Genomic DNA, 18,726 nt, shown 5'->3' on the forward strand with positions numbered 1-18,726 from the left:
TCATTTGCTAGCTCATATACTTTCTTGTAACAATACGACATATTTTCTGCATATCGATAACTTATGTTATTTTCGCTAAATGTTTTAAGTCAAAAGTGAGATAAGTAATGAATTCATGAGTAATTTATTGATTGAATTAATTGTTAAATAAATTCAAAATAAATTGGTTGAATTATTGTTTTTGATTTTATTTAATATAGGAAAGCTACTACATTACTATTTTAATCAGGTAACTTCTATATTGGGTTATTTTAATTAAACACTTTAATTTTTTATTCATTATTTTAGTTAAATCATATTTAAAATAACGCTTAGTATTGACTAAAAAAGGTAATTTTATTTCCAAAAAATGAAGGGCCATTTTGTTGAAATTTTTTTTCTTTAGGGTATTTTGTGTGATTTTAGTACATTTGATTCGCCTAATAATAATAATAATAATAATAATAATGGGGTCAAAAGTGTATTTAGACAAAACAGGGGATGTTTTTGGGATAGGACTCCTCTTCCTTGTGAATGGGGTTGGTAATGGAAAATTGGTAAGATTGACAATTTGACATCGACATTTGGGGATAAATGATATACGTTTGCTACTCGCTTCCTTCTTCCTCTACTCTACTCTTAAGATTAGTATTATAGTCTATACTACTTCCTCACATAATATTGGTTTATGGTTTTAGAATTCATGGAAAATAAACTCCTATTCTAAGTTACGGAAAAACAAAAGAGATCCCCAAAACTCATCAATCAATCATTCAATCGAACGATCGATCGGTCGCATTTCATGGCCGGCACAAAGCCCGATGCGGTGGTAAACGGCCACCAGCAGCCGTTGGATCTGGTGACGAAGACGATGAAAATGAAGCTGAAGCTGAAGACGAAGCAGCAGGAACTTCTGATCCGCGTGTCCATCCTATTTCTGGTGTACGTCTTGGCTTTCATCACTCGTCTCTTCAGCGTTCTCCGCTATGAGTCCATGATCCACGAGTTCGATCCCTACTTTAACTACCGTACGACCCTCTTCTTGACCCAGAAGGGTTTCTACGAGTTCTGGAACTGGTTTGACTCCGAGAGCTGGTACGATATTTATCCTTTGATTTGATTTTTTTTTTTTCAATTATATGTTTATGGAGGGATTTCATGAGTAAACGTTTTGAATCTTTCTTTTGTAAAGCGTCCATATTTTATCCCTTTTTTTACATGTTCCGTTCATATTGTTCATTTATGTTTATAATTCGACGTGCTAGAAGAAACTTAAGGTTACCAATTCAAAATGCCCAAAGTGTTGGGTTTATTCTTGAATTTTATAATTATGTATCATTGATTTACAATATATTGGATTTTAACTGGAAACTTTGGTATTTGGTAAAGGGTCAGTATTATTATTATTGTTATTAAATGGCTTTCTTATTATCCATTTTGGGAACCGGAAGAGCATAAATTTTGTATGGGATACCAAAATTATCATTAAATGTTTTCCGGTTATAATACTGATTATAGGTACCCTCTCGGTCGGATCATCGGCGGAACACTCTACCCGGGCCTCATGGTCACTGCGGCCATCATCTATTGGGGCCTGCGATTCCTGCGCTTCGCTGTCCACATACGCGAGGTATGTGTTCTGACGGCACCATTCTTCGCGTCCAATACGACCTTGGTGGCGTACTTCTTTGGTAAAGAGATTTGGGACTCTGGTGCCGGACTTGTTGCTGCTGCATTGATCGCAATCTGCCCCGGTTATATCTCACGCTCGGTGGCGGGGTCGTATGACAATGAGGGTGTGGCGATATTCGCTCTGCTCCTCACTTTCTACTTGTTTGTGAAGGCTGTGAATACAGGGTCTCTTGCTTGGGCTCTTGCCTCGGCTTTTGGCTACTTTTACATGGTCTCCGCATGGGGTGGTTATGTGTTTATAATAAATTTGATTCCGCTTTACGTGTTGGTGCTTTTGGTAACGGGAAGATATTCGATGAGGTTGTATGTCGCTTATAATTGCATGTACGTGTTGGGTATGTTACTAGCTATGCAGATACGATTCGTGGGTTTCCAACATGTGCAGTCTGGGGAGCATATGGCTGCCATGGGTGTCTTCTTCTTGCTTCAGGTTTCATTATTTTCTTATTCTGAATTAGTTTTTGTATGACTAAGCTATATTCCCTCTTAAACCATTGAACATGTTAATCCAACCCGGCTTAATCTTAACGACATTTCTGGTTATATCTTCAATTTTGTCGCTTTCAAGCATGTTAGAAACCCTTGTGCTAAAAAATATATATTTATGTACTAAACGATACAAGAACTTTGGAAAAACGAAAAAAGTGGGGTTTTAGTACTTTTGAGATTATATTGTTACTTGTTTATTAGGATTTCCTGAAAAATTCTACTTAATGCTTGTTGGGCGTCTTATTTAGTTTGTTTCATAACTCTTCAAGTGGTGTTTATTCTTTCTTCCATCTCCAATATGGGAGTGTTTTTGAACCTTTAAGCCGATGTAAATTTTTTTTCTATTTATTTCATCTTCCTTTCAAGTATGCATCACGTACTTACTAGTAATACGTTAACACAGATTGCACAAAATCTTTATTACTGTGTATTCATTTTAGCTTATACTAAAGATTCAATATTAATTCTTTTTTATTCCGCTAACTTGCGATGATTTGTTCAGGTTTTTAACTTTTTAGACTGGGTCAAGCACCTGTTAAGTGACACAAAACTGTTTCAAGCCTTTTTGAGGGTAACTGTTACCTCCGCTGTTGGTGTTGGCGCTGTTGCTTTGGGTGTTGGAATGGCCTCTGGGTATATCTCTCCATGGACAGGAAGATTTTATTCTTTGCTTGATCCGACGTATGCAAAGGATCACATTCCGATTATTGCGTCAGTCTCTGAGCATCAACCAACAGCTTGGTCCTCTTTCATGTTTGACTTCCACGTACTTCTCTTCCTTTTCCCAGCAGGTCTTTATTTCTGTTTCAAGCGGTTGTCGGATGCCACGATATTTATAGTGATGTATGGCCTGACGAGCATGTATTTTGCTGGTGTCATGGTCCGGTTAATTCTTGTCGCTACACCGGCTGTTTGTCTTATTAGTGCCATTGCTGTGTCTGCAACAATAAAGAATTTGACTCAGTTAGTGAGGGCAAGTAACAAGGTTTCCCAAGCTAGTTCTAGCAAAGGAACTGGTAGTGTGAAGGGCTCTTCTAAGGTATGATCTATACCCTTTAACATGTGTTGATCTATGCGTATGCTTTTATTTTCATTAGTGCACTAATTGTTACAACAGACTTATTCTTGGGTTATACTTGTTAAATACATAAGAATCTACTACATTCCAGCCCCAAAAAAATGGGAATCTTGTACCTTTTTCGTAAGAATCTGTTAGGATCCTAGGAACTCTACTAATAAATCTAGCTGTGAACGTAATGAGAACGAGGTTTGGAACGAAAGAAATGCCTCTTAGGGTCTACTTTCTCATTAACTGGAATAAACGAAAGGAAATTACATGAAAAGAAATTACAGATAGTGAGGAGAATTCGAGGACCCTCTAGCCTCCAAGTCTGATTCTGTTACAACGAAAATTCACGATGCCTTCTACACTAACCCTCAGGCTATTTATCCCCTGTACCCCTAACCAGCCACTACTACTAAACGACACATATTCCCCTCCCCTTCCCTAATCTCGAGACACAAAATCCTAACCGAATTGCCTTCCCAAGACTAATTCTCACAACAATTACTGCCCTGCCCTTGCTTGTCATCCTTCCTCCTTCTCGCATACACAAACTTAATGGGAGGAGACCTAACATTTCCCTTCCTCGAGTGCAACCTTGTCCTCAAGGTTGAAATCTGGGAATTGTTCCCTGATCACAGACACAGGCTCCCAAGTAGTATCCCACGTCGGTAGGCCTTCCCAAAGAACGAGAACTTCCTGAACATGGCGCCCCCTAACCAGGATAGTACGTGAATCCAGCACTGTGGCCGGCGTGACAACTAACTCCAGCTCGGCTGACAATTGCTGAGGGTGGTTGACCCTGGAAATGCTGTCCATGAAAGCGCTTAAGCTGGGATACGTGAAATACGGGATGGATTTTGGCAGTAGCCGGCAAACCTAAGCGATAAGCAACCGGACCAAGTTTCTCCAAAACTGCGAATGGTCCGTAGAAACGAGGACTGAGCTTCTCGTTAAACCTTCCGAGCGAGGGACTTCATGAAATAAGGGCGGAGTCTCAGCAAAACCAAATCGCCAGGAGCAAACTATACCTCCCTGCAGCGTCGGTCTACAAATAGTTTCATGTGTTGCTGTGCCAAGCGGAGGTTTTCTTTAAGGACATCTAACATCTGATTGCGCTCCTGTAGCTGTGTGGCAACCTCATGGACGGCCGTAGAATCCTCTTGAAAACGATGGAGAGTGGGGGGGTCACGCCCATAAACTGCGCGAAAAGGAGAACATTTGATGGATGCATTATAGGAGGTATTGAACCAATATTCTGCCCATGGCAGGAATAGAAGCCAAGACCTCGGCTTGTCACTCGCAAAACAGCGGAGATAGGTCTCCAAACAACGGTTGGTTACTTCGGACTGGCCATCCGTTTGCGGATAGTACGCAGTGCTCGGCTGAAGTTTAGTGCCCTGCAACTTGAATAGTTCACGCCAAAATAAACTCATGAAAGATCGAGTCGCGATCGCTAACAATCGAGCGGGGAAAACCGTGCAAGCGGACTACTTCGCGAACATATAACGAAGCCACCTGCTTTGCCGTGTAAGGGTGCGCTAGGGGGCAGAAGTGCGCGTATTTGGAGAGGCGGTCCACTACTACCAAGACCGTGTCCGCGCCCTTCGATTTCGGAAGTCCGCCAATAAAATCCATAGCCATATCCTCCCAAATTTGCTGAGGTATCGGAAGGGGTTGTAAAAGACCGGCCGGCGAGAGTGCTTCAGTTTTGGATTGCTAACCCTTCTCACAACTGGATACGTAATCCCTGATCACTTGCTTCATGCCTTTCCAGAAAAAATTTGCCGAGATTCATTTATAGGTGCGTAAAAACCCAGAGTGCCCCCCTAAGACCGAACTGTGAAAATCATGTAACACTTGGGGTATCCAAGAAGGAGGCAACACTAACCTGTTCCGAAACCACAGTAAACCATTGCGGAGATCATAACCCTCACTTGCTGGACGTCCCTGGTTCAAGTTGCGGATGATGACAAGACAACCAGGGTCTGTGAGTTGCTCCTGTCGGAGGTCCGTCATGTTAAACTGGTGAGAGATGGACAGGGCTGCAAACTCCACCGGAGAGGCTTCTGATAAGCTCTGTTTTATCCGGTCAAGAACTAAAGAAACTAATTGCACAATTCGAAAGAATGAGAAAGAATCAACGAAGGATAATATTGAAACAATGATTATACACAGATCGGCAGAACTTCGAGAGTCTGCTTCCTCCCCTTGCTTGGAATTGTTCCAAGACTTGTTCACTTTCTGTTTAATCCCCGATAACCGCTTTTCCCTCCTCTTTCCCCTTTTATACAGTTTCCTCTCCTCACTCCCCAAACTCCCCCCGTAAGCTAAACTAATATTTCCACTAAACTACTAACACCAAACTACCACAGCCACTTAAGACAGCTGTCCCTTCCTAAACTCTTTTATTCCTCCTAACAAACACTTGCCTGAGTAAGGGCTTATCAATTACACCCCCCCTTAAAAACGTCACCTTGTCCTCAAGGTGGAAAGCTGGAAACTGGCGCTGAATCACCTCAAACGGCTCCCACGAAGATTCAAAGTCCGGAAGGTGGCGCCACTAGATTAAAACCTCCAAGGACCCCGTGGCAGGCGAAAAATTAGTATCCAAGACTTGAGCGGGTTCCACCTGCATCGTCAAATCATCCGATAACATTGGAGGCAAAGTCTGGGGTACATCCATCGGCCCAAGTGCCTTCTTCAAGCGGGACACATGAAAGACGGAATGAATCCGAGCGTGAGAAGGCAAGAGCAACCGGTATGCCACTGGTCCAACTCAAGCCAAGACCTGAAACGGCCCATAATAGCGAGGGCCAAGCTTTTCATTCCTCACTCTCGCCAATGCTCGGTGGCGATACGGCTGAAGCTTCAAGTAAACCATGTCCCCTACCTCAAACTCCACGAAACGACGCTTCTGATTTGCATGGTCTCGCATAGACTGTTGGGCGCGTCCCAAATGGTCCTTCAGTTCCGTCAATAGGGCATCACGATCGCATAGCTGCCTCTCCAACTCCTAAGTGGCCGTAGAACTGATCTCATAAGGCACCAATTGTGGTGGATCTCGCCCATAGAGAGCCTTGAATGGTGTCATGGCAGCCGACACGTGGAAACTTGTATTGTACCAATACTCCGCCCACGAAAGATGTGTAAACCACTGTCGTGGTTGGCCAGAGACAAAGCAACGTAAATAAGCCTCCAAGCATCGGTTTACGACCTCCGTCTGGCCATCCGTTTGCGGATGATACGCCGTACTGCGACACAAGGTAGTGCCCTGCAGCCTGAAAAGTTCCTTCCAAAAATGGGTCATAAAAACCTTGTCCCGGTCGGAGATGATGCTCTGTGGAAACCCATGCAAGCGCACAATGTCACGGACAAAAACAGCAGCCACTGTAGTGGCAGAAAACGGGTGTTTTAAGCCAATGAAATGGCCGTACTTACTGAGGCGATCAACGACAACCAAAATAGAATTATAACCTGCCGACCTTGGTAACCCCTCGATAAAGTCCATGGAGATATCATCCCAAACCCGGTTTGGTATAGGCAAAGGTTGCAACAATCCTGCCGGAGACAAAGTGGATGTCTTATGTTGCTAGCAAACGGCACAAGCAGCCACAAAAGACTCAACATCCTTGCGCATTCTTCTCCAGAAAAATTCCAAAGCCAGCCGTTTGTACGTCTTTAAGACCCCTGAATGGCCGCCGATTTTACTACTATGAAACTCCCGCAACAAGATCGGAATTAGCGGAGATTTCGGTGGAACGACCAGCCTTCCTTTGTAAAGTAGATGCCCGCGTTGAAGAGTAAATCCCGTCGACGAATGCGTTCCATCCAACAGCCCCTCTATAGTCTTGTTGAGCTCCGGATCCGCCTTAACCTGCCGCTGCAACTCCTCCGTATCGATTGGAGTAGTCATGACCATCAAAACCAGCCCCGCCTGTTGTCTTGAAAGGGCGTCAGCCACCCTGTTTTCCGGCTCTGGTTTGTACTGTATCTCAAAATCATAGCCAAGCAATTTGCACAGCCACCGCTGATGCTCCATACTCACTAAGCGCTGTTCTAACAAGAACTTCAAACTTTTTTGATCGGTGCACACCAAAAAACGCCTTACCAACAAATAAGGACGCCATTTCTGAATGGCTAGCACAATGGCCATTAATTCCCGCTCATAGACCGATTTGGCGCGAGCACGCGCCGAGAGAACTTGGCTAAAATAAGCGATGGGCCGCTGCTGTTGCATCAAGACCGCTCCTATCCCAAACCCTGAGGCGTCCGATTCCACTACAAAAGGTTGTGAGAAATCTAGCAAAGCCAAAACCGGAATCTCAGTCATAGCCTTTTTTAAGCATTGAAACGCCTCCTCCGCCTCTGAATTCCAAGCAAAAGCATCCTTCTTAAGTTGCTGCGTCAACGGCCACGCAATTCGCCCATACCCAGCCACAAACCTTCGGTAGTAACCTGTGAGACCCAAGAACCCCCGCAACTCCTTAATGGTCCGTGGGGCCAGAAAATCCAACATGGCCTGTATCTTACTGGAATCCGCGGCTACTCCCGTCCGGGAAACCACATGACCCAAATACTCCAATTGTTCCTGTGCAAAAAGGCATTTTTTTCTGTTGACATACAATTGGTTGGCCCGTAAAATCGACATAACCCTGTCCAAGTGCTCCATATGGTCCTCCCACGAGCGACTGTAAATCAAAATATCATCAAAGAAGACCAAAACAAATCGGCGTAAGAACGGCTTAAGTACCTCGTTCATCAAGGATTGAAAAGTCGCCGGTGCATTTGTCAGCCCGAACGGCATAACTAGGAATTCATAGTGTCCCTCCGGAGTCCGAAAAGCCGTTTTAGGTACATCCTCGTCACTCATGCGGATTTGGTGATAACCCGACTTCAAATCTAACTTGGTGAAAATGGTGGCACCACACAATTCATCCAACAACTCCTCTATCACCGGAATTGGAAATTTATCCGGAATCGTGGCCTTGTTTAACGCTCTATAATCGATACAAAATCTCCAACTTCCATCCTTCTCTTTGACGAGCAAAACCGGGCTGGAATAGGGACTCACACTTGGCTGAATAACTCCAGCCGCCAACATCTCCTTCACTAATCTCTCTATTTCATTTTTTTGAAAATGGGGATAACGGTATGGTCGGACACTAATCGGTCCGCTGCCCTCGTCTAAGATTATCCGGTGGTCCCTCACTCTATGAGGGGGTAATCCGGAGGGTATGTTGAGGGCTGCCTCATGCTTCCGCAACAGTTCTTGTAGCTATCCGCTGCCCTCCTCTTCCCTTCCGTGACCTTGCTCTACCCCTAATTGTCTCATTTCCACATAAATGCCCTGCCCCTCTTGGCGAATGGTGCGCATCATGGCCTTGAGGGAGATCAATGATCTCGTGAGGCTTGCATCCCCTTTCAACATCACATTCTCCCCGAGCACTTTGAATCTCATAGTTTGAGATTTCCAATTCACATTCATACTTCCTACAGTCTCCAACCATTGCATACCTAGAATTACCTCTATCCCGTCCAACTCCAGGGGCAAAAAATTCTCAATTATGGTTAAATCCTGCATGGACAACACCACCTCCTTACACAATCCCTGCCCTTGTACCGACTCCCCCGTTCCCGTTTGAATGCCAAAACTAGTTGTAGGAGTTATGGGCAGTTTTAATTTCGAAACTAAGGCAAGAGAGATAAAATTGTGTGTAGCTCCGGAATCGATCAGAACAATTACCTCACATTGGCCGACACTCCCCTTTATCTTCATGGTTTTTGGTGTAGTCAACCCCACCACGGAGTTCAAGGACAACTCGATCACCTCGGTTCGCAGCAACTCCCCGGACTCCTCCTTTGCCTCATCCGACTCACATCCTCATTTTCTATCTCGTCCTCTTCGCTAACCAACATAATCCGCAACTCTCTCTTTTTACAGCGATGTCCCACCGTGAACTTCTCATCACATCAAAAACAAAGTCCCCTATTCCTCTTCTCCTGCCACTCCGAATCAGAAAGTTTCCGGAATGGAAACTCTTTTTTTGGTCTCTCAGCACTATTGCTGCTGCTTGGGAACTGGTTCACTGTAGTTCCTGTTGGCGGATTGGCTGTGAATCCCGCTGCTTGTGGACGCCAACTCCGTGTTCCCCCATTCTCTCTTCGCAGCAACAGGTTCTTCTCTTCGATTCGCTGTGCAACGTCCATGATTTCAGAAAGCCCCTCTGGCCGGAGTAGTCGCAGTTCAGCCCGAATATCCGACTTTAAACCATTCACAAAAATGCCTTCCAGGATTTCCTCTGGAATTTCCTGTAAAGGAGCAGCCGAAACCTCGAAGTTCCGGCGATATTCAGCCACTGTCCCCATTTGCCTGAGCGCTAGGAATTGTTCACATAGATTTCCTTCCTGCGAAGAACGAAACCGCTGTAGGAGAGCTACTCTGAAATCAGTCCAAGTAATGAAAGGCCGACGCTGATTCTGCCACTGAAACCATGATAACGCGTCTCCCTCAAGTGCAATTCCAGCTGTTGTTAATTTCTCCCTCTCTGTGAACCTGTTAAGTGAAAAAAACTGATTCATTCTAAATAACCAGCCATCCGGATCCAGGCCACTGAACAGTGGATAATCCAGCTGTTTCCGTCTCACTGGCGAGAAATCCTCACCTCCCCACGGCTCCCCGTATTTTCCAAAAAATTCCATGGATTCCTCAGTCTCGTTTTCTTCCCAATATCTTCTTCCCTCTCGTCCGGTGTGACCACCGATTCGCCCCCCCGCGACCCGTCCCTCTCCTCTCAACCTGGGTGCCCCATTCAAGGTACGAACTCCTCCTTCCCCTTCTCCGTACCGTCCACCACGACCATCCCGAAGATCATCAGACGATCCTCCCGCTCGGACTTCGCCGCGCCGCCAATCGCGGACGTTTTGCTCCCCGTCGACCACCTCGTCCGCCCTAGGTCGGCCATTCTGGCCATCGCGACCAAAATCCCGGCCATCGCGACCTACATCCCGGCCATAGCGACGAAAATCGGGGCGATTTCCGTTCGCAACTCGTGCCCTAGCTCGTACGTTCTCCTCTCCTGTGTGATTTTCCCTGCCATCCATTTCCTGTCGTTTTCCCTTTTCCTTTTCCCCAAAAGCCCTAATTTCGGCCATTTCCTCCAGGTGGCGGCCGTCCTCGCCCACGCGTTCCACGGCTTCACGAATTAGTCCCAGATTTACTCCATTCTCGTCTTCCCGGACTCTCGCGATTCCCGATCGAGATCCCTCCGCCGGCAGATCCGCCGTCGCGGCCGCCGACAACAGACATATTCTGGTTAGCCTCAACTCTACTTTGACTTATTTCCGCCCTTACCTCGCCAATTTCCTTTTCCACTGACGTTTTTACTTGGTGAATCTCCCTCTCCACCGCCTCAAACCTCTCCTCTGTTTTCCTGGCTGCCATTATCGCCTAGAACAGGGCTCTGATACCAAATTGATAAGCTCTGTTTTATCCGATCAAGAACTAAAGAAACTAATTGCACAATTCGAAAGAATGAGAAAGAATCACCGAAGGATAATATTGAAACAATGATTATACACAGATCGGCAGAACTTCGAGAGTCTGCTTCCTCCCCTTGCTTGGAATTGTTCCAAGACTTGTTCACTTTCTGTTTAAGCCCCGATAACCGCTTTTCCCTCCTCTTCCCCCTTTTATACAATTTCCTCTCCTCGCTCCCCAAACTCCCCCCGTAAGCTAAACTAATATTCCCACTAAACTACTAACACCAAACTACCACAGCCACTTAAGACAGCTGTCCCTTCCTAAACTCTTTTATTCCTCCTAACAAACACTTGCCTGAGTAAGGGCTTATCAGCTTCCTCCCTACGCGAAAGGGCATCAGCGACCTTGTTTGCTGCACCCGGTTTGTACTGGACTTCAAAATCGTATCCAAGGAGTTTTGTTATTAAACGCAACTGTTCAGGCGGTAAAATCCGTTGATCCAGGAGGAATTTAAGACTCCTCTGATCTGCACGAACGAGAAAATGCCGCCCCAAGAGATAATGTCTCCACTTTTGAACGGCCAACACGATTGCGAGGAGTTCCCGCTCATAAACCGACTTCAACCGGGAGGTCGCTGAAAGCATCTTGCTAAAGTACGCAATCGGCCTGCCCTCTTACATCAAAACCGCGCCTACCCCACTGCCTGAGGCGTCGGTTTCGAGGACGAACAATTTAGTAAAGTCCGGCATAGCCAGGATCGGAAGCTCTGTCATCGCACCCTTGAGTTGACGGAAGGCTTCCTCAGCTGCGGAATTCTAGCTGAAAACGCCCTTCCTGAGCAAATCAGTGAGGGGCCGAGCGATAGAACCGTACCCCCGAACAAAGCGTCTATAATAGCCCGTGAGGCCGAGGAAACCCCGTAGCTCGCGAGCATTTCGTGGAGTAGGCCATGACAGCATCACGCTGACCTTAGACTGATCTGCGGCCACACCCCCAGCCGAGAGTACGTGCCCTAGGTAGTGTATCTGTTCTTGTCCAGAAACGCATTTGCTGAAATTAGCAAATAAAGCCTCTCTCCGCAGCACCTCCAACACCTGCCTTAAGTGAAGGAAATGATCTTCCCACGACCTGCTGTACACCAAAATGTCGTAAAAAAAAAACTAAAACGAATTTGCGTAAAAACAGACGAAATACCGAGTTCATAAGCAACTGGAACGTGGCCGGGGCATTAATAAGGTCGAAGGGCATGACGAGGAACTCGTAATGCCCCTCATGCGTCCGAAAAGCCGTTTTCTCCACATCGCTTTCTCGGACCCTGATTTGGTGGTAGCCCGACTTCAAATCCAGCTTAGAAAACACCCTTGCCCCGTGTAACTCATCAAGCAGCTCATCAATTATAGGGATTGGAAACTTGTCGGGGATTGTTAACTGGTTCAGCGCTCGATAGTCGACACAGAAGCGCCAGCTGCCGTCTTTCTTGCGGAATAGTAGTACCGGGCTTGCATAAGGGCTACTGCTCGGTCGAATGATGCGTGAGGCCATCATATCCGCGACCAGCCTCTCTATTTCAGCCTTCTGAACCTGCGGGTATCTATAGGGCCGGATGTTGGGTGGTGACACGCCATCCCGAAGGACGATGCAGTGCTCCCTTGTTCTTCGTGGCGGTAACCCCTCCGGCATGCTAAATACGAATTGGAACTCCCGGATGAGGTGCTCGCAACCTGCCGGAAGTGGTTGTACATCTCCCTCAATGGCTCCGTCCTGTGTTGTTCGGATTTCTAGGAGCACTCCAACTCCAGAATGGTTCCATATTCGTGACAGGGAACGCAGGCTAACCGGCGAATAACACGAGGAAGGATCCCCTGTCCAACAAATCCACTTTGAGCCCTGCTGGAAACGCATGGTAAACTTATCCCAGTCCGCACGGACTTCCCCTAAGGTTTTTAACCATGAAATGCCCAACACCAAATCGGCACTACCCAATTCAAACGGGAAAAAGTCTTCGATTACCAAGTGACCCCTCGGCATACACCGCTCTGCCGGAAACTCATCCCATTTCCTACCTCTATCTTGTGTCGAACGGACAGATCCGTGGGAATGGCCAAACTGTTCACCAAATCAGCGGATATGAAACTGTGGGAAGCCCCACTATCGACCAAGAGTGTCACCTCGCATTCCCCCAGAGTCCCTTTGAGTTTCATGGTTTTTGCCGTCGCCATACCTTTGAGGGAGTTAAGAGGGAGCCCTAGAGCCTCCTCTGGCGAATCTCCGATGACTTGGGCCTGCTCCTCCGCGATCTCTTGGCCTTCTTCTTCACTTCCCCCGTCCTCGCCCACTGCCAGGAGAACTTGCAATTGCCGATTCCTACATCTGTGACCGGGGCTGAATTTCTCGTCACATTTGAAGCATAACCCGCGAGCTCGCCGTTGTTGGACCTCGTCATACGATAGTCGCCTGTAATTGGATCCGCCACCCATCACCAAACCCGGAGCAGGTGGGATCTCGCGATTCCGATTAGGGAGCCCTAGGTCTCTGGGAGTTTGGGATTGAAGGAAGCTCTCGTTTCTATCTATGGTAATATTAGGCGTGGAGTCGGGTTTGGGTTGCTAAACCCAACTTTGCCGCCCCACTCTACTCGGTTATTTTGACCCGCCCGAGATTTGCGGATCCGATCCACCGCATCCAAACGGTCTTCAGCTTGTTGGGCCAGATCCATGGCCTCGTTCAAGTTCATGGGCCTGTGCATCTTGACCTCCGCCTGTATATCCTCCCTCAGCCCGTTCAGGAAGGCGCCTCTGAAGACACTCTCGGGTATGCCTCTCATCGTGGCCGCCAAGGACTCAAACTCTTCTCTGAAGTCTGTCACCGTCCCCCCTTGCCGGAGAGCCATCATCCTTTCTGTTGGGTCTCCCTCCCTAGAACGGCCGAAACGATGGAGGATCGCTTCCTTGAGGTCTCCCCAGCCCCTAAATGGCTCTTGAGCGTCCAGCCATTGATACCAACCCAAAGCCCTTCCTTCCATGCAGATCGACACCGCCATCACCTTTTCTCCTTCGTCGATGTCGTTGATGGTGAAGTACCGTTTAGCTCGGAAGATCCACCCGTGAGGATCATCTCCATGAAATAGCGGGAGTTCAAGTTTCTTACCTCGATGCTCGGTTCGCGCACGGGGTCTTTCTGGAGATCGATAGCGGTGGTGGCCATCCCTCCCCCTCGCCGGATTTCTTCGTGGAGGACTTGGATCTGCACGCACCGGACGGCCAGGTTCGTGCCGGGGTGGAGTTTGGTCATCTTGGATACCACCAGGGGGCGAGTGATCCTCCCTGAGCCTTCTTGGAGGTGAGCGTTGGGGACAATCTTGTTTGATCATGAGCTCCTCGAGTCGGTGGATCGCGCCTTGAATTCCGTCCACCTTGGCTTCCATCGCGGCGACCACCCCCTGTACCTCGCCAAGCCACAATCCCACCGTCGCCACGTCTTCCTGCAATTTTGGCACTGGGTCCACCAAGGTTTCGAAGGTCTGCAACGTATACTGGAAGCTATTCAGTCTCCTCTCCACTTGTCCCAAACGATCTTGCTGGTTTGCCATGGATCGTAGAAACTCTGATACCAAATTGTTAGGATCCTAGGAACTCTACTGATAAATCTAGCTATGAACGTAATGAGAACGAGGTTTGGAACGAAAGAAATGCCTCTTATGGTCTACTTTCTCATTAATTGGAATAAACGAAAGGAAATTACATGAAAAGAAATTACAGATAGTGAGGAGAATTCGAGGACCCTCTAGCCTCCAAGTTTGATTCTGTTACAACCAAAATTCACGATGCCTTCTACACTAACCCTCAGCTATTTATCCCCTGTACCCCTAACCAGCCACTACTACTAAACGACACATATTCCCCTCCCCTTCCCTAATCCCGAGACACAAAATCCTAACCGAATTGCCTTCCCAAGACTAATTCTCACAACAATTACTGCCCTGCCCTTGCTTGTCATCCTTCCTCCTTCTCGCATACACAAACTTAATGGGAGGAGACCTAACAGAATCTACATCGATATGTACTAAATGTGTTGTCTTACATAGTTGGACTGAAGGTGACCGAGATTATGAGAATCTAAAATAGTATTAAATGTTGAATTTCCTTTTTTGACATGTGAAGAATGAGAACTGTAAGTTTCTGAGGAGAAAAATATAAATCCTTTCTTGATTTAATTGGTGCAAAACCGGAGTATAAATAGGATACAAAAGGACCTAGTTCCCTTGGCTTAGTGAATCCGGGAAACTAACCCTAATAGGATAGAGAAGCTATCCTCAAGATATTCCTAGAATCTTTCCTAAGAAATAGGAACTGCCCCCTAAACTAGGAGAGATATGCGATATGGAGAGATATGCGATATCTCCTAATTTAAACAATATCTCCTAATTAATTAATTAATTAATGTACATAATTCAATACTCCCCCTCAAGTTGGGTCATAGATGTCTTTTAAACCCAACTTGCTAATACAAGAATCAAACCCTGGTCTAAACAATCCCTTGGTTAAAATGTCAGCTATCTGTTGAGATGTTGGTAGGAAGGGTAAACACACTGTTCTGGATTCCAGCTTCTCTTTGATGAAATGCCAATCTATCTTCACATGTTTGGTGCGATCGTGTTGAACCGGGTTATTAGCAATGCTAATGGCAGCCTTGTTGTCACAGTAAAGCTTCATTGGAGCTTCTCTTGTTAGTTGAAGGTCTCCTATAGCCCGCTGCAGCCAAATTAATTCACATAGCCCATTAGCCATTGCTCGAAATTCTGCCTCTGCACTGCTACGGGCAACAACACTTTGCTTTTTGCTTCTCCATGTAACTAGGTTTCCCCACACAAAGCAACAGTATCCAGTTGTAGACCTCCTATCAGTCACGGATCCAGCCCAATCAGCGTCTGTATAGGCTTCAATTGTTCGGTTGTCATTCTTCCTGAACATTAATCCTTTTCCCGGAGAACCCTTGAGATATCTAAGGATTCGATAGGCAGCTTCCATATGAGCTTTCTGAGGAGAATGCATAAACTGGCTTATCATGCTCACGGCAAAGGCTATGTCTGGTCTAGTGTGTGATAAGTAAATCAGCCTTCCAACCAACTTCTGATATCTCGTAGTATCAACCCTGTCCTCCTCACTCATTCCGAGTTTTACATTGGGATCAATAGGAGTATCAATTGGTTTGCACCCACTCATTCCAGTATCTTCGAGAAGATCGAGTACATACTTCCTTTGGCTGACCATTATTCCTTCTTTAGATCTTGCTATCTCCATACCTAAGAAATATTTTAGGTTCCCGAGGTCTCTGATCTCAAATTCATCTGCCATACACCTTTTTAATCGGGCCGTTTCTAGGGTGATCTGCCTGGGCTTGAGAATAACCTTGTCTTTTTACCGAGCTTGTGAATTTCTCAAACCATGCTCGTGGTGATTGTTTTAGCCCATAGAGAGATTTCCTCAGTCTGCACACCTTTGAACCAAACTTTTCTTCAAAACCGGGTGGAGGATCCATAAAAACCTCTTCTTCTAAATCTCCATTTAAGAAGGCATTCTTGACATCTAACTGTCGTAACTCCCAATCCAAGTTTACCGCGATTGAGAGAACCCGTACAGTATTTAATTTAGCTACTGGTGCAAACGTCTCAGAGTAGTCTATGCCATAGGTTTGAGTGAAACCTTTGGCTACTAGACGTGCTTTATACCTTTCTAGTGATCCATCAGATTTGAACTTGACCGTGAATACCCATTTGCACCCCACAGTTTTCTTCTCCCTTGGCAAATTTATAACCTCCCATGTCTGATTCTTCTCCAGAGCCCTCATTTCCTCTAAAACAGCCTCTTTCCATTCGGGTACCTGAAATGCATCTCTAATACTCTTCGGAATTTCCACGTGTGAGAGTTGAGTAACAAAGGCACGGAAACAAGGAGATAGCTTTTTATAAGAAACAAAATGAGACATGGGATATAGAGGACGCCTAGTGCATTCTCTAGTTCCTTTTCTTAGTGCAATAGTTACATCAAGCTCATTTGAGAAATTTTCAGGGATTGGATTCAAACCTGGAACTTCTGGACTTGGTATCGAGGTTGATTCTTGACCATGCTGTAAGTCATTGGTCAATCCACTTGACTTTGGTTCTCTTCTTGAGAAAACTATCCCAAACCTGTTTTCAGTGTTATTTCTTGTTCTAATTTGACTAACACTAGAAGGAGTCAAATTTTCATTATTTAAAACATCTGTAGGGTTATTCTCTTGATCATTCTCTTCAGAATTTTCGGAATTATTTAGGTTTTGCAGAAAATCCGAATTTTGGAGGGCAAATTCTGAGGAGAAATTTCTAAACAGAGATTCACCTTGAACATGAAAGTCAAAGACTATTTTTTCATCTCCCCCTAAAGCCGAATCTGCCTGTGTGTGCTCCCCTTGAAGATGAGGCTGAAAAAACGATTGTTTTTCAAAAAATTGCACATCAAAGGTGACAAAATATTTCCTTTTTTTTGGATCATAGCCCTTATATCCTTTTTTACTTGGTGAGTAGCCTAAGAAGACACACCTAGTTCCTCTAGGATCAAGTTTTCCTATGTTGACATCTTTATTGTGGATATAAACAGTGCACCCAAACGTTTTCAATGGCAGAGTTGATTGAATTTTTGTTTGGGGAAAAATTTTGGAAAATTCACTTATAGGAGTGGCAAACTTCAAAACTTTTGAAGGCATTCTATTTATCAAAAAGGTTGCTGTTAAAACAGCGTCTCCCCAGAAAGTTTTTGGTACTTTATGTGTAAATAACAATGCCCGAGCCACTTCTAATAGGTGCTTATTCTTCCTTTCGGCAATGCCATTTTGTTGAGGCGTGTCAACACAAGAGCTTTGCTGAAAAATGCCATTTTGTGAGAAAAAATCACTCAAAAGTTTTGTGAAATATTCACGACCATTGTCACTTCTTAAAACTTTGATTTTTGTTTCAAATTGAGTGTAAATCATGTTATAAAATGTTTTAAAGATGTGCTCCACCTCGGATTTTTGTGTCATCAAGTAAACCTAAGTCATTCTTGTGTGATCATCTATAAATGTAACAAACCATCGTTTTCCCGAAGGAGTTGATATTCTTGAAGGTCCCCATATATCACTATGCATAAGAGAAAAAGGTTGGGATGGAACATATGGACGAGGGATATATGGAGATCGATGCATTTTTGCTAAAGCACAAATTTCGCATTGAAAAAGAGATGGATCTTTATTTGAGAATAACCTAGGAAACAAACGTTTTAAATAATAAAAATTTGGATGACCAAGTCTAAAATGCCAAAGCATAATGTCATTCTTACTAGAACTAGAAATAACACCTAAGCAAGTATTGGAAGCATAATCTTTAGGAAGTGATCCATCGTCAAAGTAGTAGAGTCCACCACTTAGTTTAGCATTGCCAATCATCTTCCCCGAGGCCATGTCCTGAAATTCACAGTAAGATGGAAAGAAATTAGCATGACATTTTTGGTCAAGAGTTAATTTACTGACTGACAGTAAATTGCATGACAATTTTGGAACATGTAACACATCTTTTAGTGTTAAACATGCAGAAATTTTGATGGAACCGGTCCCTGCTATGGCTGAAAACGAGCCATCAGCCACTTGGATTTTTTTATTTCCTGCACAAGGGCTGTAAGTGGAAAATAAATGGGAACAACTGGTCATATGATCTGTGGCGCCAGAATCTATGATCCATGGGCCAGAAATTTTTGAGGAAGTGAGGGCAGAAGGAGCTTGTTTACCTTGGTGAGCATAGGAGGTAGAAGGAGGATTAGAAATTTGTGGAGACTTAAAGAGTTTTAGAAGATGCTCAATTTGTTCCTTGGTGAATGGAGGCTGTACCGAGGTAGATGGTTGCTCTGGAGTAGTCTCAGTCACGGTGTTAAACGTCCTGCTTCCCTCCTGTTTCTTCTTCCAATTTGGCTGCCAATTAGGTGGTTTCCCATGAAGCTTCCAGCAGGAATCT

The 18,726-nt window shown here is 45.3% G+C and overlaps 1 protein-coding gene across 1 annotated transcript in view; it reads left to right on the forward strand.

Moving 5' to 3' along the window:
- The first annotated feature begins 526 nt into the window (after positions 1 to 526).
- The window catches only part of LOC21387071 (dolichyl-diphosphooligosaccharide--protein glycosyltransferase subunit STT3B), a 28,638-nt gene continuing 10,438 nt past the window's right edge, over positions 527 to 18,726 (forward strand). The window contains exons 1-3 of the mRNA XM_024169992.1: positions 527 to 1,074; positions 1,498 to 2,101; positions 2,663 to 3,199. Coding sequence (XP_024025760.1) covers positions 782 to 1,074; positions 1,498 to 2,101; positions 2,663 to 3,199 — 1,434 coding nt within the window. The 5' untranslated portion in view covers positions 527 to 781. The remainder of the gene's footprint in view (positions 1,075 to 1,497; positions 2,102 to 2,662; positions 3,200 to 18,726) is intronic.

This window comes from Morus notabilis, unplaced genomic scaffold, assembly GCF_000414095.1.
Source record: "Morus notabilis unplaced genomic scaffold, ASM41409v2 Scaffold798, whole genome shotgun sequence".
In the NCBI taxonomy this organism is placed as follows: Eukaryota; Viridiplantae; Streptophyta; class Magnoliopsida; order Rosales; family Moraceae; genus Morus; species Morus notabilis.